This window comes from Oryzias melastigma, linkage group LG19 (genome assembly GCF_002922805.2).
Source record: "Oryzias melastigma strain HK-1 linkage group LG19, ASM292280v2, whole genome shotgun sequence".
NCBI classification, from domain to species: domain Eukaryota; kingdom Metazoa; phylum Chordata; class Actinopteri; order Beloniformes; family Adrianichthyidae; genus Oryzias; species Oryzias melastigma.
In genome coordinates this window covers 13658094-13685320 of record NC_050530.1, presented here as the reverse complement: position 1 = coordinate 13685320, position 27227 = coordinate 13658094, and the positions used below count along the sequence as shown (strand labels likewise).

Sequence of the window (27227 nt, the reverse complement as noted above, 5' to 3'; positions counted from 1 at the left end):
TTTTGTAGCTGGATGTTTAATTGTATTGACAGAATAGTGCTTTGCTGAATAGGAGAAGAGTTCCTCTTCCCCTGCAAAAAAAGGCTCAAAAAAGAGAAAAGAAAACACAGTTTTCTGTCAATTGAAACTGCTGCGGTTTGGTGACACGAGCAAAAGACTGTGGAGACATGAACTGTTACTTCCTGTTTTTTTTCATTAAAGTGCAGACAGGAAACAAAAGTTTCAGATTTTCATCTGACACAGTGAGAATCAGATGGCAGTTCTCATTAACTTTCGGTAAGCATTTTCTTTATCTTTAATATTTACTATAGTGTTTTTGTCCCGCAGTCTAAGAGGTTGGATTTGTGTGCAATTTGTGCAACTGTTGCTCTAAATGTCAAGGCCATCCACAGATTATATAAGAGTGCGGAAAAACACAAATGGAGTGTGTTGCTGAAAAAAAGCCCGAGATGTTTCAAGGTGAGGGGGAATCTTCTTTTACATGATGGAAAGAACAGAAAATATATAGAAATACCTTTGATTTTTCTCATTTACTATATTATTTTGCAACCACCTGCTGAGGCTGCGTTTTTTTATTTATTTATTTCTTTTCTCAGACCCAATTCCCTCGGGCCAGGCAGCAGTTCATCATTTCCAGCCCATCTTCACAGGTTATGGGCGCAGCAGTATACTCGCCCCGTCCATCATCAATTCCACCGTCGGAAACATCACCATCAACAACATTTTAAATGAACAAGGTAGATAAAGTGAAATAGTGGAGGTGTATTATGTAAAAGCTAACACAGGCTGATGACAAAAGTTGATGAAAACGTTCTATTTAGAGAATTTAAATACAAGTTCTACAGAAAGTAAAAGTACATTTTATTACATAAACAGTTTCCCCCTTTTTGTTATTTCCACCAGTAAGCAAAATCAGCTTCAAAATATCAAATTTGCTGTTTATGCAACATTCAGTTTATTTATATTCCATGTAATCAGAAACTCGTAGAAATATATTCACAAGTTTTAAATACGGGATTGTTTTTAACCCATTGATGTTCTGGATTCTTTTTTCTCATATTTACTGTACTGACTTTTTTAAGTTAAAATCTCTAAAAGTTTGTAAAAGTTAACACATTTTGGTCTATAATATTTTGACCTTTGCATAGTAAATCCCTTGATAGAAACTGTATTTATAGAAATGATGTCTTTTAGGATCACGCTGCCACATTATGATGCTTACACTTCTGTGCTTTTTTTTATTTGCATCATTTCTTAATCAGCTTTATACCAAATAACTACTACAAAATCAATCATTTTTATGTTCTTCCATTGGTTTGATTCTGTTTCATCCTTCTTTTGTAGCTTTTGCTGATGAACCAAATGAAGAATCCAGTCAAGACAACACAACTAACCGTAATGGAGAGATAACCAGTGAGGGAATTTTCTTATTTAAAATACAGTTAATACAAAAAAATGATTGAGGAATTTCAACTGTTCCTTGAATTTACTCTTTTCCCCAGATAACAAGTTTGCAGGACATCAACAGAAACTGAAAGTAGCCCTGAAGAAGAAGTTTAGCCATTTGCATGAAGGCCCGACAACAAGTGCGAATAAAACTCCCCTGAACCAAATCTACACAGAGCTCTACATCACCGAGGGAGGAAGCTGCGAGGTCAATAAAGAGCATGAAGTCCGCTGGATCGAGACGGCGTCCCAAGTTAGAGCGATTCAAGACAAAGTGGTGCACTGCAATCGTCTGTTCGAGCCCCAACCTGGAAGAGACTACCCCATAAGAACTGTGGTCACGAGGGGCGTGGCTGGCATCGGAAAAACCGTCTCCATCCATAAGTTTACTGTAGACTGGGCAGAAGAGAAGGCCAACACCGACATAGATTTTGTATTTCCTCTTTCTTTCAGAGACTTGAATTTAATGAAAAAGAAAACGTTGAGTCTGGTGGATCTTCTGAAAGCGTTTTTCCCTGATATTACAGAAGGACAAATCTTTGCAAATAACGATATTAAAAAGCTTTTTATCCTGGACGGTCTGGACGAGAGCCGGCTCTCTTTGGATTTCCGTAAAAGTGAAATCATTTCAGACACGGCGAAGCCAGCAGCGGTTGCTGTAGTTCTGACCAACCTCATCAGGGGAAAGCTTCTTCCTTTGTCTCTGGTTTGGATCACGTCCCGGCCCGTAGCTTCCAGCCAAATCCCCGTGGAGTGCATCGACCTCGTGACCGAGGTGCGAGGGTTTAACAACTCGCAGAAAGAGGAATACTTCAGGAAAAAAATCCAAGATGAGGAGCTGGCACTGAGGGTGATCAATCATGTGAAATCCTGCAGAAGTCTGCACATCATGTGCCACATTCCGGTCTTCTGCTGGATAGCAGCGAGCGTTCTGGAGAAAAAATTGACGAAAAGAGACAGCAAAGACACGCCAAAGACTCTCACACAGATGTACATCTTCTTCCTGTCGCTGTTTGTGGAGAACATGAAGAAGAGGCTGCCAGGGAGAAGAGAGTCCAGTGCTGAGTGTGTCAAAGCGAACCTGCTGGCTTTAGGCAAACTGGCTTTCAAAGAGCTGGAGAAAGGTCACCTGATCTTCTATGAGAGTGACCTCCAACTGAACGGCATCGACGTCACACAGGCCTCCATGTTCTCTGGAGTCTACACACAAATCTTCAACGAGGAGTTGACTCTCTGTCAGGAGAGGATGTTCTGCTTTGTGCACCTGAGCATCCAAGAGTTCTTTGCCGCACTTTACGTTTTCCTCACCTTCCACAACGACAACACCAACGTTCTGATTAAAAGGTCGTCGTCCTCTAGGTGGTTTCAATCCAGAGAATCGTCAGAGCTCAACCTCTACAAAGCAGCCATAGAGAAAGCTTTGCAGAGTGAAAGCGGGCATTTCGACATCTTCCTGCGCTTCCTTTTGGGCCTGTCAATGGAGCCCAACCAGGAGTTGGTGCGACATCTAATGACCACCGACAGAACCCACCAAAGGACACGAGCCGAGGTCCAAAAATACATAAAAGAGAAGATCAAATTGAGCAAATCTCCTGACAGATGCCTGAACCTTTTCCACTGTCTGAACGAGCTGAACGACCACTCTCTGGTCGAGGAGATCCAGAGCCACTTCGTCTCAGGACGTCTGAAGTCGGCCGACCTTTCACCTGCTCAGTGGGCCACTCTGGTCTTCGTTCTGCTGACCTCAGAGGAGGAGCTGCAAGAGTTTGACCTGGGCCGATTCAGCAGGTCGGAGGAGGCTCTTCTGAGGCTGCTGCCGGTTATGAAAGCAGCACAGATAGCAAAGTAAGTCCCTGCAGGAGGTCAAAGGGATTTTAAAAGGTCAAGGAACCAGATTAATTTTATGGGGCAGTGGAATTTTAAACTTCTAAATAAATTACATATAGGTTGCAATAATTGAAAAAAACTACAAATAATTAAATATACTATAATCCTCTAACACATTTTCATCTAAAAATTGACCAAAAACTTTAATAAACATCTTCTTAGGGTTTATTGCGACAAGAATACACAAAATATAATACAATCACCCGAGGCCCAATATAGGCATGGACAAGGATCCCCCTGAAATGTAAGCAAAAAAATAATAATATTACTAAAAAATACACAAAACCACGATGGAGTATAAGGTCCACCCAACAAAAAAAAAAGTAACATTATGAGTGTTTTTCTCGTGAATTTACTGCTTTAAATCTTTGTAAATTCACGACTTTAAATCTGGTAAATTTATTAATTTAGATCTTGCAAATTTATGATTAATTTCTCATAAATTTATGACAAATTTGTAACATTTATGACAATTTATTAAAATTTATTAGAATCTACCTAAAGTGGGGCTGGATAAATCCTGGCCTGCAGTCCACCCTCAAGCTAGCCTACATAGTGGGACAATTTTATTCTTTACCTTTATAAAGGATTTTTGTAAAAAAAGTTTCAGTTTGCTTTAAAGAATTTGATTATTAAAGTCTGGAGACCTTAAATGGGGTCATACATATACGAGTTTAACAAGCCCAAAGCATAATCCTTCCACCTCCGTGCTTTTCTCTCATAAAGAACACATTTGAATCTTTTTTTGTTTCTTTAAAGATGACGAGTTGAGATTAAGATGCATTACATTTAATTGTGTATTTCAATGCAGCCTCTCACATTTTAGATTAGATAACATGCGTTTGTTTTAACTATACAGTTAGGATTAGAAAACAAAGTTTTATTTCTAAATTGTTGACGTTGTAAAATAGTATTCTTTGACAAACTTGAGATTAGATGGAAATCTGTATAGATCCCATTTTTTTTTTAGGTCCATAGTGATTCTTTCCTTTGTTCAGCTCAATTCAAGTCTAGAGAAAATTCAGTAAATGCATTGTTTAAGATAGACATACATAATCATAAACCAAATTATTGATCCTTCGAATAGAAACAATTCCTTATTTAATATCTGAAATTCTATTAGTGCATATTCTGCTTCCATGAACTAATGATAGTAAAAATACTCTTTACTTTTAAACAAATGCAAAAACTTGCAAAATATGCAGATAATTAAATCATGATTTCAATAAAAACATTGTTTTTTTATTTCATCTTATTCAAAAAAAATCTCTTCAAGAGTAGCTGTTTCATTGTGGAATGTTAGCTCATCTTTTGACTTTTCCGTTGCAGACTAAATGCATGTTACCTCACTATGACCTGCTGTGAAAAACTGGCAAATGCCATCAGCTCATCCCAGCTCAGAGAACTGGACCTGAGCAACAACAGCCTCACAGATGGAGGGTGGATGCAGCTCTGTGAGTCTCTGAGGGACAGCAAACTGCAGACACTCCGGTGGGAACTTTTTCTTTCTCCAAATTAGCATTTACTTTGACATGTATGGGCTTGAATTTTATATTTTTATTTTGGTTAGATTAAGAAGTTGCAACCTGACAGAGAAGAGCTGTGACAGCCTGGCGTCAATCATTAGTTTAGCCTCCTGTGAGCTGACAGTCCTGGACCTCGCTGACAATGACTTTGAAGACACAGGAGTTAAAAAGTTGTCTGACGGATTAGGGAGCCCTCATTGTAAACTCCTGCAGCTTGAGTAAGTCTGGGGTGTAGAAATACACCAACGGAGAGTTGGAAATCTATTTTAGTTAGACATCAGCTGACTGGGTCACCGTGCTGTTTTCCTTTGTAGTTTGTCCTTATGCAGGGTGGCAGAGCTCGGCTGCACTTTCCTGGCATCGGCGCTAAATTCATCCGGCCTGAAAGAGCTCGACTTGAGCTGCAACCACCCTGGAGAATCCGGTCTGATGCTGCTGCAGACGCTGCTGGAAGACCCACAATGCAGTCTGCAGAAACTCAGGTATTAAAGCTGAACTACCTGACAGGTTATTTTTTTTAACATGTAGTGATTTAAAGACCCTGACTGTGTGAGCGTAAGGCAGACTTTCATGAACCTAGCAACAAGTGAAGGCTAAAATCTGATTGGTTAGAAACTTTCATGTGAAAAACAGTCAGTAGTGCAGCCAGGGCGTGCAGAACAGTTGGAATGAACTATATGATATATATATATATATATACATTTCTCTGTGATTTATATACTTCATTTCAGATCATTTTAGGCCTTCACTGAAGGCTTTGCAGGCCCTGACTGTACGCCACTGCAAGAAACGCCACAAGAACATGTTAAAAACACAGTTTTCATCAGAAAGAATTTGTCATAAAAATATTTTTTCTAATGCAGCTTTAAATAAAAATTAAGTTTTGATCTGAATTTCCAGTGTGGATCAGTGCAGAGAATCCTGGATCCAGCCTGGTCTTAAGAAATGTAAGTGATCAGCGGTTCAGCCTCTGATTCTTTTAAAGCTCCTGTCTAACGTTTTTTAAATCTCTTATTAGACTTCATGAGAGATCTGACTCTGGACCCAAACACAGCACACAGAGACCTCTCACTCTCTGAGGGAAACAGGAAAGCGAGGCGCTGGTTGAAGCAGCCGTACCCGGATCACTCGGAGAGGTTTGATGTGCAGAGACAGGTGCTGTGCAGGCAGACCCTGACTGGACGCTGCTACTGGGAGGTCGAATGGAACGGCCGAGTCACAATAGGAGTGGCGTACAAGCAAATGCACAGGAAGGGGGAGGGTCAGGACTCCTGGATGGGCCACAACGACTCCTCGTGGGTTCTGAGCTGTACCAAAGACAGCTGCCGGATTCTGCACCGTGGCGTGAGCGCCGCTGTGAAGGCCACACCCAGCAGCCCAGTCGGTGTTTTCCTGGACTGGTCTGTGGGGGAACTCTCCTTCTACAGCGTCTCCTGTGGTTCTCTGACTCTGCTTTACACCTTCAGAACCATCTTCAGAGAACCCGTGTGTCCCGGGTTTCATTTGGGCTGGGTGGACTCCACAGTGCAGCTGTGCTGATGTAAAAATTGGTTTTGAGGCTGATAGGTCTGATTTTCCAACCAATCAAATGCATTTATTGTTTTAATTTATTAATTTTAAAACATTAAAAAATGAAACTGTCAACCACTATGCATTGCTTTTAGGAACATGCATTCTCTTTACGTTTGTTTTAGTTATGCATACATTTGTGCTCATAAGTTTACATGCCCTGCACGGTGGTGTAGTGGTTAGCAGTCTCTGCCTCGGTTCAAATGCTTCCTGGTGTGGAGTCTGCATTTATGGGTTTTCTCACAGTCCAAAAGACGCTTCATGGGTTTATCTCTGATTTCAATATTGTGGGGCATTGGTGATTGGGCGGCCCTGTAACGAACTCACTACCTGTCCAGGCTGGACTCTGCCTTCACCCAGCAGGGGCTGGGATAGGCTCCAGCAACCCCGTAACCTTGAAAGGACTTAAGCAGGTTTGGAAAATGAGATGTATAAATGCAATATAAAAGTATATATATAAAATATATATAAAAGCAATATAAATATATGCACTAAAGAACATGTCAAAGTGAAGGCCCGGGGGCCGGATCCAGCCCTCTAGATCATTTTATTTTATAGTTAAAGGCCCAATGTTATCTTGCGCTTATTTCTAACTTGTATAATTTTGACAAAATACATTTTTATGGGGCGTAAAACATTGAAAGTTGCTTAAGGCTTAAGTTGATTTATTCTGGAATAATATTCCTGCCTTTTTATTATTCATAATTATGTCAAAAAGTTACAGTTTTAAAAATTGGCATTCTGCTAGCTTTTTGGACTGTTTGGCATTTACTAAGATTTGGGCTATTTTGGAGTTTAGCTAATATTTCAGCTAGATGCTAGGTGTTTTAATTAATGTAGGTTTTTTTAGGCTGTTTTGGAGTTGGGCTAATATTTCAGCTACATGCTAGCTGTTTTAATTAATGTAGGTTTTTTTAGGCTGTTTTGGAGTTGGGCTAATATTTAGATGCTAGCTGTTTTGGGTAATTTAGGCTTTTTTCAGTTTAGGCTATTTTGAAGTGTAGCTATTTTTCAGCTACACGCTTGCTGTTTTGGCGAGCCTAAGTTTTTTTTTTTAGTTTTTAGGCTAATTTGTTATTTAGATCATATTTAGCTGGCTATCAGCTTCAGTGATTTCCAGCCATCAGCAGTAGCACCTTCAGTGACCAAATTCAGCTTACAGCATTAGCTTTCTTACAAGTAATGCTATAAATTTAGTTCTTAATCATGTTAAAAAGTTATGTTTTAAAAAATTGAAAAATGTAGTTTTAGAGTGTTTAATAAATGTTTATCCTGTTCGGCCCGTAACCTAAGGTGTGTTTTGGATTTTGGCCCCTTGTGCGATTGTGTTCGACACCCCTGGTTTAACACCTGAGGCGTTGTCGTGGCACTTAAACACAAAATCTTTAACATACTCTAACTTTTCAACCATTGAGTTTGACACCCCTGTGCTAATGTCTCATGAAAGTGAAGAAATTCCATAATTTTCTTGCGCAAATAAAGAAATTATTTTAGCTTTAAAAGTCATTTTTGCCTTTATATTTTTTTTTTAGGTTATGATATATAAGTGATGAAAAATATGTATTTACTCCAAAAAACTTACTTGTAAATAGGGAAAACTGTTATTTGAATAAACAAAATGCTGAAAAAAATTAAAAGAAAAATAAATACAATGATAGAAAGTCATCATAAAAATGTAAAGTTTCACTTTGAACAATCCTTTTATTAGCAGTCCCGAGAGGCAATGGGGGGAAAAATTAAAGAAAAAAAAAGGAGAAATTAAGATTACAGTCAAGACGGCGGGTCAACCAGAATCAGTGAACAACAAAAACCGGAACAGAGGGCGGAGCACGCACACACACAAATTTAAAAAAGGAACAGAAAGTGATGAAGACGGTTGGAGTGTGTGTGTGCTGGCTGATCCCTCTGTTCCATGAGAGAAATTCACCAGGACCGACCACACATTCACACTTCTGTCACACAGTCACACCAGAGTATGTATCAAAAGCCCATCGTTCTCTAAAAGCCACAGTCTCATCGTTTGTGACACAAACAGACCGGGCTACTCAGGCGGGGTCTTTAAAATTGTTATTTTCTATGAATTCTGTACAGATTATATATTTGATGAACAGCTGTTCAACTCATCAGTGTGGGCAGCTTAAGCTGCAAACGGATTCATCTGCTTTCATTCTGCGGTCTTTCCACGCGACCCGGATATAAAGTCTGATGTTAGTCAAATCCAGAATCGGTTTCTGACTGAAGCCCTCGTGCCCCAAAGAATTTTATTTTCTCAGGAGAGTAATCTGAGTACAAAGATCAGCTTAAATAAACATGAATGATTGGAGCAGCGGTTACTAAGGCCATGACTTTAGTGATTAAGAGACAAATCGATGATTTAAAATCAACTTCATGGATTTCATTGTATTGGATTCACTCATATAAAACAAGCTCAGGATGTTTTCTGCTCCCAAAAAGCCTTTCAGTGCTAGTCATACATACAGTAGAACAACTACATTAACACCAGCCACCTCCTTTACGTTTACCTCTGCTGTATACATAAATGTATATTTGTTTATTTACACGTCCCCCCCTTCCTGGTCAGTTTGTCCCTCTCACACTCACTATCACACAGTGTTATCTGCCAGCTGCTCTGACAGACAGCAGGGAGGGCTTTTAGTTGATCAGCTTTTTAAAAAAAAGGTGATGCGTTTCTTTTACACGCTGGGGGTGATCTGTGAGGGGGCGGGGCTTTGTCTGTGGTGAGACTCGTGGTCTGCGGGCCTAGCTGAGAAGCTGGCGGATCTCCTTGTGCATGTGACACAGGAAGTCCACGTATGACGCTCCCCCACTGGCGCTCTTGTCCTCCACCAGGAAGTGCTTGAACATCAGCTCGGCTCGGTCCTCCTGCTTCACCACGACCAGCTGACACAGAAAAGGGGGAGGAGCTTGGTGTCAAACACCTGTTCTTAAACTTTTTGTTATTTATTAGATACTTTTTATATTTAAAGTACAATAAAAAAAGAAAGATAGTCATAGAATAAACATGGTAGAATTAGTCTATTTTTTTAAGTTCCCCTCTGATCATCTTTTGATGAATTTTTAAAGCGTTTCCAGTGGTATTTAAATTAGGATTTTGCAACTTTTAACCAAAATGTTAAAAACCTGACATTTTCTAGGACATAATTTCTGCAGAAAAGCAGTGGATCATTAGAAGTTTGAGTGTTGTAGTTTGTCTGGAAGCTCAGAGCAGCATATTACGTCACAAACACACTTTTTCCTGACATATTTTTTTCATCTGCTCCTGATTCACATCGATCTGAATTAAGAAATACTCAAAGTGGCAAATTTGAGTTTACATTTCATGAGAAAAGTGCAACAAGACTTTTTTTGTCCAACAGAACAAAGATTCTCGTCTAAAATTTCAGACTAAAAACTGTTAAAATGTTTTAATTTAAAATGTTCAAATAATATTTTTTAAATCAGCTAAAAAAAATATTTAAAAAAATAATTTAACCGTATTTCAATGATTGATTCAAAGAAGTTGCATGAATTAAAACAAGCTGACAAATGATAATAAATTTATTGAAAGACGAGTGTTTGATTATCAGTTTGAATCCATTTCTGTCTTTTGTAAAAGCTGATATTTTGATAACTTTTAGTTTTTTTTTTTTTTTTTTTTTTTTTTACTAAATTTAAAGTTTAATAATTACAAATGAAAAATAAAGAGAAAAAAAAGAAAAAGTGAGATTTTACCTTCATGTATCGCGATCTCTGTGCTCTGAAGGATTCGATGATCTCTCTAAGTCTTTGAGAGAACGGGTTCTCCAGAACCGGCAGACTCGTCTGAAACACAAAGAAAATAAATACAAAAATAAATAAAACCTGCATAGTTAAAGTAACAAATTAATTAACTCACTGAAGTTTCGAAAGTGTTAATTTTTAATGAACTGCTACAGGACAAAAAGTCCTAAAGATGTGTCAGCAGAACACGGCCGCTCCATCAGCCCTCACCATGCTGGAGTCGATCTGACCAAAGCTCGGCGTGCCGAAGATGTTGAGGAGCAGCTCCTGCTGGACGCTGGCTCCCACCCACAGGAAGAGGTGGAGCCCCGTCTCCAAGAGGTAAACTCCGCCTTTGGACAGCCTCTCCTCCGAGTCCCTCACTGCCACGGGCAGCGCCCCGCTTTCCAGCTTCACCTGCAGAGTCAACAGAAATTCTCCCTTCAGGAAAAAGATTTTGAAAACTAAACCAACAAGATTTTTTTTTAATTATTATTAGCATTAGTTTAGTTTAGAAAACATTCCAAACCCAGAGCAGGTGACTAAAAGAATATTTGAAGCTGTTGGTGTCGTGGGTTTCAGACCCTTGACGGACACCTGTGTACGCAGAGTGTCCTGCAGATTTAATCCTGCTCAGACAGTTACATAAGGACACTGATTCTGATGAAAACACAGCGGGGTCAGTCTGTTTAAGGCTCTTAACTCCTGCCGTCCTGCGCTCAGTTCACAGCTAAATGTCTGGATGGAGGCGCCAAAAGAGAGAATTGCTGAGGCAGTGACAGCCTCTAGAAAAGTATTACAATTGGTAGGAGAACCTCAGGAGTGGTGTAAAAGATGCTGGTCACTTTGGGGTCCAAATCTTTACATTTGATAATTAACATTAAAGCAAAGTGAAGCTTCTGTACCAGCGGCAGCAGACGGGGGTAGAAGAAGACGTGCGTCTCTGCGACGTCCATGCAGCTGATGAGCTGCCTGAGGTAAGCCCTGTCGTCCAATGAGACGTCAGCTCCCGGCAGCAGAACGTCGCTCTTCAGAACGCAGTTTAGGTAAACAGGAAGCAGTTTCATGCACTCAGGAAGAATCAGCTGGAAGAAGAAAAACATAATAAAAATGCAAATAATAGAGTTTCTAAAAATGTCCCATTATAAACACATATTCTGTTTTCAGGTCGAAGTACATTTACCTCAACAATTTTCAGCAGTTGATATCTAATTCTAATTTTAGACAATTTTGATTAAAATGATTTAGAGATAAATGACAGAATTTTTTAAAGTGGAAATTGAAACAAAATTGAATAATAATAATAATAATAAATAATAATAATAATAATAAAAAAAGACAATAAGTACGATCCAAAAGTTGAACACAGCCAGAAAAACTATAGAAAACCGTTTAACCCAAGAACTTGATTTTAACTGCAACATGAGATTAATTTAACTTAATAATAGTCTAATAATTATTAATAAAAAATGTAAAAAAGGTTCCTATAAGTTTCTTCAAGTTAACACTTTAAGACCTTTGTAAGGTGATGTATGTCAAAAATTAAGACAAATTTCTAAGACTATTTCCCATTTAATTGAATATTTCCCGTTTTATTAATTCCTTCCCATTTTTTAAAATTGAAATATTAGAAAAAAAATACATTTTCTGACCAAAACTGTACCTTCTTATGTAAGTGATGCTTTAAAGCTCTTCTTTAAAAAATAAAAAATAAAAAATCAAACATAGGTGGGTAATCACCATATTAGTGCGTAACAACTGGTTTTCCCAATGTTTATTTACGTCATTTGATTTGAATTCAGTGCTTTTGAAGACTTTTTAAGACCCTGCAGGATTATTAGTTTTGAAAAAAAAAAAATATATATATATATATATATATATATATATATATAATGCTTTAAGATAATTATTTTTTTATGATATCATTTTTTTATTCTACATCTTTTACCTGAAGAATTAGTCAACCATTAAATTGTTTATATCATTACAAGAGTTTGGCCTAAAGAAGTGACCAAAACCAAAAGAACTGAATAAATCTCCTGGCAGCGTACGCTTTGTGTGAGAACCTCTTCCTGAAGTACCTGTCCAGCAGACGACGGACTGGCGCAGTTCTTTCTATAACAGGCCAGAATCTGAGCACACTGGTTGACCAGAGTGTCCCTCACTGCCTTCGTGGGGTTATTCAAGACACCTCGGAAAGCTGGAAAACAGAAAAACACACAAATTTGAAAAAATACTTTACAATGCAATTAAAACTAATTGGACTCCAAGGTGGACACATTAATTGAGAACCCACCATATTTAGAGAGGAAGTTGATGATGGTGTCCGTCTCGCAGTTGCGATACAGATCAGCCAGCTGGGAGCAGCAGTTGACCGCCATGTTATGGATGCGCAGACGCCTCTGACCGCTGCAGCTGGTGTAGAGCACAGCGCACTGCCGGAGAACGAATGGGTCTTATTGAATCAAAGTGCTTCTTATGTTCACAGCTTGTTCCTGCTGATGTGAGGCCAACAAGTTCTTAACCCTTTAAAACCTGAAGCGTTGCCAATGACGCTTAAAATCGCTTAAAAACACAAAATCTTCGGCATTCATAACTTTTATTTTTAATTAATCAATTTATAATTTGTCTTTGTCTACTTTAGAATTTACCTCTATTTTCAATTTGAAAGACTATCTGCTTGCGCATTTGGTATCAATTTAATCAGCACAAACTCTCCTTTGTGACACCACCTTTAATTTGTCGTTTTCCCATGTTATATTCAAACACTATACATCAAATTATCCAAAAACGGAAAATTCTGGAAAAATGTGATTCATTTTGCTGTGGAAACCCCAAAAATGTTTAACAAACTAGTTTTAGTTGCAATTTTATTAAAACAACAAGAATAACATTTTTCAACAAACGAATCAACATGTTTTGAAAGAACATACTAAAAAAAAATCCAAGCTAAAGTCACACCATGTAGCCCAAAAAATAAGAAGTTCTCTCCCAGAGAAATTCTGTATATTTTACATTTTTCCAGAAATTCTGTTTTTCCTTTTTTGAGCTTTTTCCTTATTTTCTCAAACTTTTACAAATGTGAAAAATAATAAAACAACTTTTTGGGAGAAGTTTGATCCAGCTGCTCTTAGGTGGGGGCGTGGGGGGCGGGGCTTTTGCGGAGAACCGCAGAGTTTCCTCAATTTTTAGACAATATTGCGGAAAATTTAAGTCGGTCCCCTTCCCTAAATAAAATAATGGTTGGTTTCCTCTTTGGAATTCTCAAAACAGAGAGCTTCTGTCTTATTTATTAAAATAGAAGATCGGTTTTCTCTAAAAACCACAAATGAATGCCATATTATCTCTTTAATTTAACAAAATCTCAATCACAGAACGTAAAAAAGTTTAAGTTTATTTTAGATGGAGTTTTATTCCACTGATCTCACAGCTACAGGCAGGACGTCTAAACGTGATTAAAACATATTAAACAATTAATTACGTTTTATTAATAGAGCATGTTAACGCGTCAACATTCACGTCCCTAGTTAAAAGCTAAAATTCCCACTCTGGTCATCCTTTCATAGGGCTTCCAAAAAGTTAATAACCTCTGTGGGCTTCTACACACCTGCATGAGCGCCCCCGTCTCCTCGCTGAGTTTGTCGTCGTGTTTGAACTCCACAGTGATGGCCTTGTCACAATCCAGGCCTGCCAGCTCCACGTCTGTGGTGTTATTCATGAAAAATGAGCCGTAGAAGTCGGTGGCTCGGATTCCTGAAGGATAAGAGTCGAGATTTTCAGAAATTCCACTAAATTTCAAAAAAAGTTTTCAAGAGTGCTGGAGTCTCACCTGTGCTAGTTCGCACTCTCATAACGGCGTCAAACCCGACTGGTTTTTGAATGTCTCTTCTGAGGTCGTTCAGGAATCGCTCCTGATCTGACTGAGCCTGGAAGGAAGAGAAAACATCAACATTACATGTTTTATTACAGCTTTAAACATTTCCCTCAGTCGAGTTTTATAGACGTTTGCTCACCTGGAAATAGGTGTATTTGTAGATGGACCCTCCTGTGGAGACGGGGACCACCCCTAACGTCGCAACATCCACATACTGATTTGGGAAAAGGAAAAGATCCACACAGCAACCCTGAGTGACGCACTCTTTAGCCAGGTTGTTGTAGAACCCCGCCTGCGGCTGGAAAAGTGACTGCAGGCGACAAGAAGGGGGAAAGCGGTGAGTCGAGGAGCGACGTGAGCTGAAAGGAAATGATTTGATGACTCTTACCTTTTCCTTGTCTGTGCCGATCAACTTCTTATCTTCTCTGTTTTTGAGTTTTCCTGGAGCTTCGGCGATGGGAAGAGAAGTGTGAAACACAAACAGCTTCCCTGCGCAGTCGGCAGCCTGAAGGCCCAACACAAAACTCCATCAGAGTTTGAACTCATCCCATAATTTTCCTTACAGTTAGAAGTTCCTATTTGCATTCTTTTTCACAAACTTACTTAATTTCTTTAAAAAAAATCTTAAATTTAAATTTAAAGCTTATTGTTAGCATTAAATAAAAATGTAGTATTGCTTTCTTCTTCTTTCTGACTCACTAAATCCAATCAATCAACTTGAGATGATAAGGAATCAGAACAACTTCCGTGTACCTTGAGGGCCTCCAGTCCTGCCTGGATGACGGGTCCAAAGACCGTTTCCGTCTCCCTGGTGTCAGCAAACATCTCTGGGATCTGGTCCAACAAACTGAAAAACACCAGCAGCGCACCATAAAGACCAAATCAAAGCATGAGAGTGCGTACGTATCGATCAGTGAACCTGTGCACACCTCTCGATGACTTGTCGACTCTCGTTCACATTGACCAGGAAGCCGTCCAGCAGGGGCACGAACATGTCCGACACGTCAGACACCACCAGCATCTGGGGCTGGGCCAGGCTGGCCTTCACGTTGTAGAAGTGCAGGACTTTGTTGTAGGTGACAAACCCCACTCGGATCACGGAGTCTATTTCTGGATTTTCCCTGAGCGATGAAAAGGTGGAAAGACGTCAAGATGGCATCAAATCAGACGAACAGTCGGGCAGATGAACATTAAATTAACTGGATAGTCAGTGCTTAATCTGTTCTTCCCTTCGAGTTCATAGAAATGTTGGAGTACCTGGGTAGGTGATCCAACAGGCTCTTGAGTTCCTGGCAGATGATGCTGACCAGGCCGCTCTTCACAGCATTGTAGGACACATCAATTAGAAAGATGAAGGCTGGAGGCTGAGGAATCTTGTTGTTCTGTTAGAGACATGAACATACTTGAGCTAAGAGTAGAATAACAGGACATACATGCGCAAAAACACTCATGGCTGCCGTGTGGTTCATTTCATGCAGAGCAGAGAACATGAATCAAATGGAGGAGTGGCCTTAAAGAAACTGACAACAGTGTCAGTACAACAAAATAAACAACTTGTTTACTTAGATATTAACACTTTAACACCAGAGCTAACGTCTGTGACAGAAAACACTCTGAGTGTTTGCGCTATAAATGTAATTCCAACTGATTCTGAAAGCAGAGAAAAGCAGCTTTGCTCTGATTTGTAACACTTTACAATAGTCTGTGCGGTTCCTGCAGTTGGTTGAGTTTTGCAACGGTGACATAGAGGATCAACAGAAGGGCGATGGAGAGTCAATGGAAGAAATATAGATCAATTTTAGCTTTGTTTTTTATTGGAATATGTGGTGTGAAAAGCAAGAGGAGCTTGAAAACAGGTTGAGGTTGGTCTGCATCCCAGATGCAGTAAGTGTTTGCTAAAAAAGGTAGCCATGATTATTAATGGTAGTGCAATTTTTACTAATAGTGTAAAGTTTCTATAATTCCCATTTCTTTAAAACTATAGTAGTTTTGCATTATCTGTTCCTACAAATACATAGATTTTTTTTCGGCAAAAATGCTCTTTACATTTTGTCTTTTAAAGATACATTTTACAGATTTGTTTGTCAAGAAAGGAATGTGTTTTCTGCAAAAATGCACCCTTTGATGTGTGAAGAATGTGGAGTTGTGCTGCACAGAAGCTGCTTCCAAATCTACCACACACTCAAAAAATGTCCTTACATTTGAACGTCAAGAAGCTGTAGAAAAAAAATAAAATCACCCATAACAAAACTCTTTGCGCTGGTTTATTATAGCTAAAATTTATATTTTGTCATTTCAAAACCTTTGGGTCGGTTCTTTTAGAGTTTTTATAAGAAAAACTTGCTGTAAATACAAATCTGTTTGTTGTTTTGTCTGTAATTTCTCATAATTAAAGCGTCAGAACATAAAAAAAATATATATTTTTTTAAGTAAATAGAGGGTAAACATTCTGGAAAAACGGGCAACAGATTTAATTCATTAAACATATTTCAAGAGATTATGTGATAACTAAAAAAAAGGCAAAAAAGGGGAGTAATGTTTCTATAGGAGTAATTTTCACGGGTTAAAGTTATTTTAAAAAATTAAAAGCATTCGTATATTTTAACAAAATTTCATTGATTTAATTTTTTTTGGTTGTAAAAATGGTTAAAGTTGGTACAAAACCAAAACAGAGGTAGGGGTGGAAATGAAAACGTAAACGATCGGTGGTTTCTCCGCACCAAAACCAAGGCGACACACCTTCAAACCGCAAGAAAGCTTCTTCTGAGTTGAATGTATCCAGTTGACACCATATTTTCTGATTATAAAATCTGCAGGTTCATAGAGGATCCGGGTCACAGGTCTTACCTTACAATAATCGACGGTGGCCAGAAACTCGTAACTGCCCAGCGACAGCTCCGGCCGGTCGTAGCAGTCCACACGTTTCCCGGTGTGGTCCAGATGCTGGAAGTAATGTGGAGGCACTTCAGGAGACAAACCACAGAACAAGTCAGTTTAAAATGTCCCAGCTCATTAGAGAAAACCTGCGAGGTGTTTGGGGTTTCACTCTGAAACAGACTCACCCTCTGTGACGCAGCTGCAGAAGCTACACTGGAAGCGGCGCCCTCCCTCTATGAACTGCATATACGGACACATGTAGGCCTTGCATCGGTTGCAGCGGATTGGACCTCCCTCGCCGTGATCAACCACGTATGGAGGAGTCTGGAGAGACATTCAGTGAACACAGAAAAAACATTCATCAGAACGTTTAACTGGAAAATGGGATTCATTCCATAAAAGCCAGACTTAATATTTCAAAACAAAAACTCCACTTAACATACGTTTTTTTAAATGCTACAATCAGAATGAAAATATTTTGTCACAAAATAAAGAGAATAAAAATCCCTCACCTCATCAGGCGGCAGCGTGGCGAGGGGCTTGATAACGGCAGCCAGCGGCACCTGAGACTGCTTCGCCATGTCGGCTGTACAAGGCATGTTGTAAGCTGTGCAGCGAACAAACCTCGGGCTGGCGTTCCCTACGAACCAACAGTTCATCCATGAATGATTCTTTAACAACCAAAATAGATTTATTGGAGTAAAAAAAAAAAGGTTTTGAAGTGTTTAAGTTTTACTATGAAAGCCAAAAACGGCCTGCCCTACTTTTTTCTTTTGATCGTTTTCTCGTGATAATGACGTCCACTATCTCATTATCACAAGAAAACAAACTTGTGATAATGAGATAAAGAATATGTTGTGGTGTTCCTCTCTTTTTCCCCCTCTTTTAAGTCTCTTTCTTTTGTGGTTCACAACAAAAAAACGCCTAAATAAAAGTTGTTTTTTAGGCTATTTTCTTGAGTTACTAGTGGATCTACGCTCCTCAATGGCCTTAATTCTGTCCCTTCACCAGCCCTCTCTCTTTATTTATCTAAAACCCCAGTGACAGGTTGACTGAGAGAAACTTGGGCCAATGAGCATCTTTGCGTGGTGCGTTCATTGAGCTCCGGACAATACCAGACCCAAACAGCCTGAGACAATAGGTCTAAATATCACAAGAAAACAATAAAAAGAAAAAAAAAGTAAGCTAGGCCGTTTTCAGGTTCCGTATTTTTCGGATTAGACATCAAAAGCAATACAGTCTTTCATTGTTTATCGCAGGAGTTAAATAGGTAAATCCGTGAAGTAGACATCTTTACTTCTTTTAAAATATTTGTAGATATTTTAAGGCTGTAAAACCCCTCACTGCAGTTTATAGATAAACTCAAAGTTTAAACCTTCATAGAAAATAAGTCCAGTGTCAGAATGAAAAGATTAGTCACTCTGGCAAACTGTTTTTTTTTTTTTTTTTTAACTTGTCCTGTCTCTCTGGCAAACTGGATGCCATTTATACAAAAGAGATGGCGCAGAAAAGATTGACTACCATTGATCAATAGCCAATCAGGACACAGAACACAATGTGCTGTAAGAAAAAAATAAAATAAAAACACACACGCTGAAGTGTGGGTGTTGTAATTCTCTTGAAGACAAAGAGGTAAAAAGTCAGGCTGTGTATACAAAAGTGTGACTAATGTTTAGCATTTTCTTATAAGCTATAATTTATATATATATAAACATTATTTACTTTATGATCTTTTTATTTTATTCTAAAAGGAGTGTTTTTGAATTGTCAAATTTGCCAACGCCACAACTTTGTTTTCGTTTATTTAAGACAGAGACAGCACATATTCATATAACATTTAAAAATGCAAATATATAAGATCATATAAAATGTATAAATTACTTAAACATCCTACATGAGTCCTTTTAGAAGCTCTCAGATATCAGTTGGGTTTAGAGGTAAACTGGGCTTCAAACATCTGACCACGAGAAGTGGAACAAACCTTGATCTTTGACCTGAAAGTTGGTGGTGACCAGTGGTGGAGCCTGACCCCTGACCCCTGTTGTGAACGGCTCGTTGGTCTTCGCCTTGTCGTCCTCTATTACCTGGATCTAGAAGGACGAGAAGCAAAATACGAGTTCAACTAGAGCAAAGAAACAGAAGACACACGGTCCCAGCCCAGAATTCATCACGCCTAAAAGAGGAACATTAAACAGCCATGCAGGAGGAAAGTCCACATGCAGATTAGTAACATCTTCAACAGCAACAATGATTTCTCATTGGAAAAGAGCCAGGGTGAAGGGTCATGCTCAAGCTGTCGACAAAGTCACAAAACTAAATCCTTTGAACAGAACGGTGCTGTAAAGATGAGCCTTCAATACAAGGATCTGTGAGGAGTTCAAATGCTGCAAGCTGGCATGCAGGGCAGGTTAAAAACAAGAGGATCAATCCAAGTTCAAAGTCAAGGAGGAAAAACAAGGAGCTGCGAACTCCCAGATAAACACTCCAGTTCTAGTAAGAAAAGTTCACCATTTTATAACCAACTTTAAGACAAAATAAATTAAAAAAAACAGTGTGACGTTTTGGAAACTACTTTCTAAGAGGGAGAACTAGTTTGACAGCTCATCAAGAATGACTACAGAGCTTCAACTCAACAAGGCCTTAAATACAATTTCAGTCAAACTGAAATGTAAACCAAGCCTCCAGAACAAACTTGAAATGCACTGTAGCACTGAACATCCAGGTAGATCCAAGGACAGCTTCAGATCCACATACACAGACAGCTAAAGAGGGGTTCACTACACAGCAGACTCCCCACATACTGGTGGACTCACTGAGAAGCAAGCCAAGTAACAGCTACAGTAGACTGATGAGATTCTATTCCTGTATTGAGGACATCCAGATGTTTTTCTTGTACAAATGTCTGACTAGCTTTAGCAGCAAACAAGACCAAAACTTAGCAACTATAGCTATGGCATGAGCAGTCGGGTTTAACAAGCTCATGGTCACGACTATCGGCTTGTGTTTTGCATGAAAGACAGGTTATCTTTATTCCTAGCATGTCTAGTAGCTGTTTAAACTGACACCCTCCCCCTCCGATGGGAAATTCCTCAATCACATCTTACAACATGTGAAACAAACACAATGCTTCTTGATCTGCATCAGATGTTTTTAAGGACCGTCTTAACCATTGACTGTATACAAGAACTGGACGGAGGCTGCCCTGTGAACAGGAAGTACCTGCTGGTTCCAAGAGGTCATATTCCCATAGACTTTTATAGAGAAATAAACAACTATTTGTCAGAATAGGCATATTTTTTTTCCTGTATCTTCTTGCTAATCCTATTTTTTCTCCAGTTCAAGTTACAAACGGATCAATCAGATGCCTCCATAAAAGTAGGTGGTCTCACATCGAATGTTCAAAAATATTTGACAGATTCTCCCTTCAAGTGGAAGGGGTGTAACCTTCCAACAAGCTCAATCCTGATTAGTGAGGATGTTTGCCATAGAAACAACGACTCAACCAACTTGGACCAATCACTGCTAACTGATGACGTTTGAGTCCACATCACAAAAACAAGATTACTAAATTGACTATTTTGTTGAAGCTGGAACTTAGCCATTTTCTACAAGTGATGTCACACTCACTCAGTCCACTTCTCTTATACTGTCAATGATTTGACCACAGCGTTCGTGTAAAAAGAGTTCGGTTCAGCAGCTAATCTGCCACCGGCTCCAAGACAAACCAACTTAACCTCCAACTCAGCAACAAATGTATTTAAACTTGAAAGTATTGAATATAGATCATGTGCATTGGTGATAGCTGATGAGCTGTCACTGTGTTAATCTGTCAGAGGTTTTCAACAAAAATAACATTCCTCTGAATCAAAAGAAACTTTGAATCTAATCTGAAACTGTTTTCACACACGTCAGGGGTGAAGGTGGGGGGGGCCATTTGACCAAAGTTGTGGGGGGTGGCAGGAAAGCACAGGAGGTGGGAGGGGAGGGGGTGAAACCAGGCAGAAGTGACAGGATGGAGAGAATGAAGACAGGCACACAGGAAACTTACTGGGCTGGGGATAGCATCTGGGTCTATTCTATGTCTTGATTTCTGCACAGGCGGCATGTCAGACGCTTGCTTTACATTCAAAAGTTTGTCCAGCAAATTTGCGTGAACAGGACAAAATGAATAAATACAAAGATAAAAAAAAGTATGAGAGAAGAAAGGCCACAGCAAGATTGCTCAGAATCTCACAAACAGGTTAGTATTGGTTATAGATTAGTGGTTCTGCAAAGTTTGAGTGTGAGTAGATTTAAAATTAATACAGATTCAGTCAATGGTGAATGTGGTTTCTAAAGCTGAGCAAACAAAATTAAATGCTTTACAAAAGTACTTTATATCCCAAGAGAATTTGGCTCAAAATGAAGATGAGAATCTGTTTGCTAAAATCTTAAATCCTATGACATATAGGCATTTATTTTGAAAGGAAAAACTGATTGTAATTGCATTAAGAAGGTTTATTCTGAAGTTTGAGTTTGTCACATCCTGCCTGACGTTAAAATAATTTCATGTATTTTCACATTTTTGCAAACACTGAAGTGTTGATAGTGGGTCAGAACCAGAACATCAGATGGAGGACAGAGCATGCACTAAGTTGACTTACTGGACTTGGAATGGCATCTGGGTCGAGTCTTTTCTGGGCTTGTGGAGCCGGTGCTGGAGCCCCATAGTTTGGTTGTCCTGGATAAGGACCTCCATATCCAGGCTGAGGGCTTCTTACCTGCCCAAACGCACCTGAGGAGGGAATAAACTGCTTAGTCATGCAGAAGAATCACTACTCGTTAAAATTTAACTTTCTAATCATCTTCTCACCATTATGTTGTGGAGGGTAACCAGTCGGCATGCCTTGCTGTAGAGGAGGCTGCTGCAGGGGCCCCGTAGGGCTCGGCGGGCCCTGCGGTCCTGGAGGCTGATGGTTGCTCTGACCAATGGATGTGGGGGGCATTTGAGATTGTGGAGGAGGGGGCCCTGGGTGGAAGGGGGGTGGCTGAGATTGAGGAGGCTGCTGTTGGGGTGGTGGTGGCATAGAGCTAGGGTACTGCCCAGAGGCAACTGAGGAGGGAGGAGGACCGGGAGGAGGAAAGGAGCCTGGTTGGGATGAAGGTGGGGGTGCTTGAAGTGGGAAGGATCCCTGTGTGGGTGGGGGCGGACCGGCGGTGAAGGCAGGGGGCTGACCACTAGGTGCTGAGGAGAAAGGGGGCTGAGGTGGAAGGAAGGGCTGCTGTGGCTGGGTCACTGGGGCAGAGGAGGTATGAGTGGGTGGAGGAGCCGGACCAGAGTAGGAGGAGGAGGAGGAGGGAGGAAAAGTTTGCTGAGGTTGAACTGGAGAGACGAACCGTTGCTGGGAGGTGGGGGGGAGAGAATTGAATGGCTGTTGAGAGGGAGGCGCAGAGCTTGGGTAATATTGCTGAGAAACTGCAGGAGCACTGGAAGGAGGCGGCTGGGATGGAGCAGAGGATGCTGGGGGGTGGGATTGAGAATAAGAGGGCTGCGGCGTGCCACCATAATGACTACTGGTTGGAGGCTGGGAGCTGGGGGGCGGAGCTGTGAAGAGAGTAGACAGTGTGTTGGCATTACAGGACTTTTACTGTCAATGAGATGGTGTTTATGTCTAAAACAGCTTTCACACGCGGAATCTGACGCACGTTCAAAAACGCACTCAAGTGTGTTTTTCATATGGTTTTCACATGAGACAAGCAGGGAGGGGCTTCCTCTTTGCTACTATTTACTACCGTATGTCCACCACCTACTGTTGGAAAAGGCCTGGTGTGAAACTATAGGGCGGTGTGACCGTAGCTAAAGGTGAGAATGCATATTCTGTCTCAGGTTCAGAAGGTATGGAGGCCTCTTATCCATTCTTACCATATCCTGGACCTGCAGGTGTGGGCGGTCCAGATGAAATGTGCATCCCAGTCATTTGGTTGGTGACCTGATGCATTGTGGGAGGCGGGCCATAGTGTTGTGGGAAAGAGGGCTGCTGTGCTGACATGTTCACGCCTCCTTGGTTGTACTGCATAGAAGCAGGAGGCCTAAAAACACAAAAAAGTTACGTATTTAATCAAATCCTTGCAGATAACCATTTATTTTCACTGTCATCATTATGGGGCACTTAAAAATTACACAGTACATGCAGCAAATAAAACGTTAAAAAAAAGATCAAACTATTTGCTGGACTGTTCCATCTAAAGGAACCGTCTCACATTGTTTTTAAAGAACAGATTAACAAAACCACAAACTTTGTTGTGTTTTAATCTCAAACCTTACAAGTACTTTAGAGATGACTTTAGAATGAAAACCAGCTTGTGACAACATTTAGGCAGAAACCAAAGTACTTAAGCCATTTTAAGCATGAATAGTAAAATAAATATGTATAAATAAATAATAAAGCTGAGCTCCTTTATGTGGTTTTCATATTGAGGAATTAAAAAAAATCTGTATTTAAAAATGTTAATGTCAACAGTTTGCAGAACTCTCAAAGGTCTGAGCAGAACCAAATGTAACGCTTTACTTTTACTGTTTATCAGTTATGAAGCTGAATCTGTCAAATTTACATAAATCCAGAGTCCAGATGCTTAGATTTTATATATATATATATATATATATATATATATATATATATATATATATAAAGTACAATTAAAATTGAATAATGTACCTGGGTGGTGCTTGTGTAACTGGTGGGGGCCCGTTTTGTATGTCGCCTGAACTGTGTTGATTATACTGTGGAGCTGCCTGGACAGGAGGGGGTCCAGAGGTGGGAGGACCTCTTGCAGGACCTTAGGGAGAAAAAACAAGGTTTTAATTAAAGAGGAAAACGAATCATTTGAAACAAAGAAAAAAAACCTACCTTTGAGAACATTATTGTGATTTTTTAAATTGTTGTGACAGCATTCTTTGCAGAGCAGAGACAAAATCTTAAATTGAGGACATCACGCTTCAATCTATTTATAGCAATCAGATGCATGACACAAATATTTAGATCTAAGCTAGTAATCAAAAGCAATTCTATAAGATGATCAGTTCAACCCAAAACTGTCTAATTGTCCATAACATTTAAAGTAAACAAAAAAGAATTAAAAAATTGTACAATTTATTTATCAATATCAAACAAGTAAACACAACTACATTTGCAGCTAAACGGAGGTTCTAATGATTTAAATCTCTCAGCACAGATCAAAAGCAGCAGCTGTACCATTCAATTGAATATTATAAAAAATGTTTTAAAATAAACTACTTTCATTACTTCTGTCAATGTGAAAAGCTAAAAATAAAGCATCACATCATTGTGGTTCTGGACAAAAAAACGTGTCTAGGAATGGTTCTTTTAAACTAAAATGTGACATATTTCTAATTAAGATTCTACTGAAAACACTAAACTGCACTGCTGTTTCCATACAGACACTGCTAACAGACTTGAATCCAAACTTTAGTGCTTCAACCATATCTTTAAGGAAACGTTTAAGAAGAAGAAAAAAAAAAGACAAAAACTTATACCACAATACATGGAAAAATGTTTGATACAAATATATCTAATTTAAACTGAGAAATTTTGTTGCAATTTTGGTGATTTTTAAAATTGTAATTACTCCAAGTGGACTGGAAAAGGGTGAGCAGGGAGGGAAATACACGAATGTAGATAAAGAGAGATATGTGACTGCAGGAAACGAGTAAAGGATCTAGAAAAAACAGACAGATGAGGCAGTTTACCTAAATCAAGAGGAGAACAGGGATCAGAGATTGGGTTTGCTGCCATAGCCTTAGAGGGAAAGCTTGTGAAAGAAGAGTAACCTGAAATACAAGAAAAGGGAAAGAGCAAATACAAAAATGAGGAGTAATGCCAGATGGAAAAGGAAAAAAATGAAAGGATAGCTGATTAGATTAGCATGCGCAGGTTCTGAGTGTTTCTCACACACGTGCACGATGAATGATGGTGAAAAACAAATCTAGTTAAGCTGTTGAAGGCTTATAAATGCCTGGAGAGGAATATTTACAACAATTTAACTATATTTTATTCACACAGAAATGTGTGGAGAGGTTGTTGCTTACCTTGCTGTGGAATCCCAGGATGATAGGCTGAAGCAGGGCCATTGTGGGGTGCGTAGGGAGCAGGGTACCCGCCATCCAGTGGAGCGTAGTTGGGTTGACCGTAGCCAGGCTGCCCGTAACCGGGCTGGGGCTGGCCATATGGAGGGGCCATTGGAGTGTGCTGGTTTACATTCATCCTCAGTTCATCCCTCTTTCTACATTGAAATAGGACAAATGTGCAGATGCTGTCAAAAAATGTACACTTAAACCATTCAACCTACACATAGAAATAATTATAGAAAAATAATTTAAAAAAAGTGAAAGAATGAAACAAAATGTGACTTGTTTACATCAAGAGTTTCAAATGAAAAACTAGAAAGTTGCACAAAATGAATGAAAAGTTTAATCTGTTTCATGCCACAAAGTTTCTAGAAAACACCTCGACTAAAAGTTTCCATAACAATTTTGAATCACCAGATCGTAGTTTTTAAGTTAATACACACCAAAGTCATGCAAAAAAAAAAAAAAAACAAGAAAAATCCACGAAGTTCAAACAGACACTTATTTGGTAGAATTTATTTATGTTTACATGCTAGATTAAAAACCTACCAAAAGCGGTATATACACAGATAAATGGAGGAAAGATCAACTTTTATCTGGTAACTTTCATTCAACAGTTTATCAAATAAACCATATGATTAATGTTAAACTAGTAGAAATGTTTTCATGTTTACTATCTAGAGTTAGGCCTAACCTACTTGCAGAGAGATGGGTATCAACTAACTAACTAACACAGACTGTATGAGGGACCTTTGAATAATTCAGCAGTGTGGGTGCTACAATAAGAAACACAATCGCTGGACCTTTAAACTATACAGCTGCTAGGCCTCCTAAATGTACTACTAGACTCTTCCATCTCTGTTAGACATCTTGAAAGTATGTCAGGGTAGCCAAAAACATAAATAGAGCTAAATTTGTGGCTTGGGAAAATCCAAAATATAAAGGAAAATAAAGAAAATTCAATTTGCTATTAGCAAACCCGAGGGGAAGCTTGCCGCAATTTAATAAGCTGGATAGCTAGCTAACATTAGCAACATAAAGTATCACTAACAGCTAAAACCGAAGCACTTTAACATGCTACTGTCAAAACCACTAACATGTAATAAGTAGAGCTAAATGTTGGTTATATTTATTAAACTCTCCACGCGTGACAGCTAACTAGCAAGCTAACGCTAGAGCCCGGCTTAAACCATGACAGCAGTGGAGTTGGAATCAGCTGAGAGCAACTTGAGTTAGCCGCTGCTAGCCAGCTAGGCTAATAACCTCCTTTCTCTTCACAGGGGCAGTTAGCTGCGCCTTTAGCACGACTAGCATTAGCAGACGAGAGGCGAAATCAAAGATCACCACTGAGACGACAAAATGTGACACACACACAAAACCACCCGGCATGAAACTTACTTCCAAAAAGCTGTAAACAGTAAGGCTATCGTTTGTTGGTGGCAAACGGTGAAACCCGAAGGCAGGCAAACTAAGAAGCCGATGTCGTCCCGGGGTGTTGCTCACTAATCCCTTCTCGTTGGCGGAGACGGACATTCGCCGGAACTGCCGCAGCGCTGTGCCACGTCCACATCCGGGCACCGAGAAGCCACTTCCTGTTAGCTTCGAGCATCTGCGTCAACAACGTCAAACACGGTTTCACTTCGTTTCTTAAAAATAAATCCGTATTACTCCAACTTAAAATTAATTATTAATATATTGTTTTAACACACAAATACACACCCAGTGCTGCTTTATACCATAAAATAATTAAACGAAAGAAGTCACAAAACAAATTTACATTCACAGTTAAACTTGGTCAAAACTCATTTTTTAAATTGTTACTTTAAAGACCCATTTAAATGAAAATTGTGTTTTTAACATTTTGGTGCAATTTTTTTTTAATGGAGGACATAAAGGATCATCTGTGCTCCTATACATGGTGGACCACGCCTCGGGCTCATCTTTGCTGTGGACCTCACCCCCACCTCTCCCCCAGTCCTATGTGGCTGAACTCTATTCAAATACGTAGTTGTACAGTGGGAGAGGATCCCTCTCGTGTGAGTATCCCTAAAGTTTATTCTTTTTTCCTGAATCAGATTTTTTTAGAAGTTTTTCCTTACCGTGAAGGAGGGTCTAAGGGCAGGGATTAGCAGTTTTATATAGTCTGTTAAGTTTTTAGCTATTG

The 27227-nt window shown here is 39.4% G+C and overlaps 2 protein-coding genes across 6 annotated transcripts; one reads left to right on the top strand and one right to left on the bottom strand.

The window, feature by feature from the left end:
• Positions 1–201: 201 nt before the first annotated feature.
• Positions 202–6888, top strand: LOC112153946 (NACHT, LRR and PYD domains-containing protein 3). 2 transcript variants are annotated; one of them, XM_024284424.2, is made up of 10 exons: positions 202–276; positions 393–459; positions 597–737; positions 1345–1413; positions 1503–3291; positions 4663–4824; positions 4904–5077; positions 5174–5341; positions 5760–5806; positions 5878–6888. In XM_024284424.2, the coding sequence occupies exons 2-10, from the start codon at positions 420–422 to the stop codon at positions 6396–6398; spliced, it is 3111 nt and encodes a 1036-aa protein (XP_024140192.1). In that variant the 5' UTR covers positions 202–276; positions 393–419; the 3' UTR covers positions 6399–6888. The 2 variants fall into 2 exon arrangements, with proteins under 2 accessions (XP_024140192.1, XP_036072985.1); XM_036217092.1 differs by having other exon boundaries at positions 202–459.
• A 1216-nt stretch (positions 6889–8104) lies between these two features.
• sec24c (SEC24 homolog C, COPII coat complex component) lies at positions 8105–26674 on the bottom strand. Of its 4 annotated transcripts, XM_024285211.2 has the most exons (25): positions 26462–26674; positions 25025–25218; positions 24686–24766; positions 23634–23754; positions 22841–23007; positions 21791–22522; positions 21582–21712; positions 20987–21055; positions 18920–19028; positions 17451–17578; positions 17124–17262; positions 16909–17024; positions 15319–15443; positions 14991–15182; positions 14815–14908; positions 14450–14566; positions 14201–14371; positions 14017–14113; positions 13795–13940; positions 12484–12622; positions 12269–12387; positions 11093–11272; positions 10419–10604; positions 10161–10250; positions 8105–9329 (listed from the first exon to the last, which is right to left on the bottom strand). In XM_024285211.2, exons 2-25 carry the CDS (start codon positions 25197–25199, stop codon positions 9189–9191), a joined length of 3765 nt encoding a protein of 1254 aa, XP_024140979.1. In that variant the 5' UTR covers positions 25200–25218; positions 26462–26674; the 3' UTR covers positions 8105–9188. The 4 variants fall into 4 exon arrangements, with proteins under 4 accessions (XP_024140979.1, XP_024140981.1, XP_024140982.1 ...); XM_024285213.2 differs by lacking the exon at positions 24686–24766 and having other exon boundaries at positions 26462–26673; XM_024285212.2 differs by lacking the exon at positions 20987–21055 and having other exon boundaries at positions 9189–9329.
• Positions 26675–27227: the final 553 nt, after the last annotated feature.

Bases quoted from the DNA above. Each gene is read 5' to 3' on its own strand.
- LOC112153946 (XM_024284424.2), top strand. From the start codon at position 420: ATGGAGTGTGTTGCTGAAAAAAAGCCCGAGATGTTTCAAG. The intron at 3,292-4,662 runs GTAAGTCCCTGC...TTTCCGTTGCAG, and splicing joins AAAGCAGCACAGATAGCAAA to ACTAAATGCATGTTACCTCA. The intron at 5,807-5,877 runs GTAAGTGATCAG...ATCTCTTATTAG, and splicing joins CCAGCCTGGTCTTAAGAAAT to ACTTCATGAGAGATCTGACT.
- sec24c (XM_024285211.2), bottom strand. From the start codon at position 25,199: ATGAATGTAAACCAGCACACTCCAATGGCCCCTCCATATGGCCAGCCC. The intron at 14,909-14,990 runs GTGTGCACAGGT...GGTGTTTTTCAG, and splicing joins AGTCGACAAGTCATCGAGAG to TTTGTTGGACCAGATCCCAG. The intron at 12,623-13,794 runs GTGTGTAGAAGC...GTTCTCCGGCAG, and splicing joins AGACGGGGGCGCTCATGCAG to TGCGCTGTGCTCTACACCAG.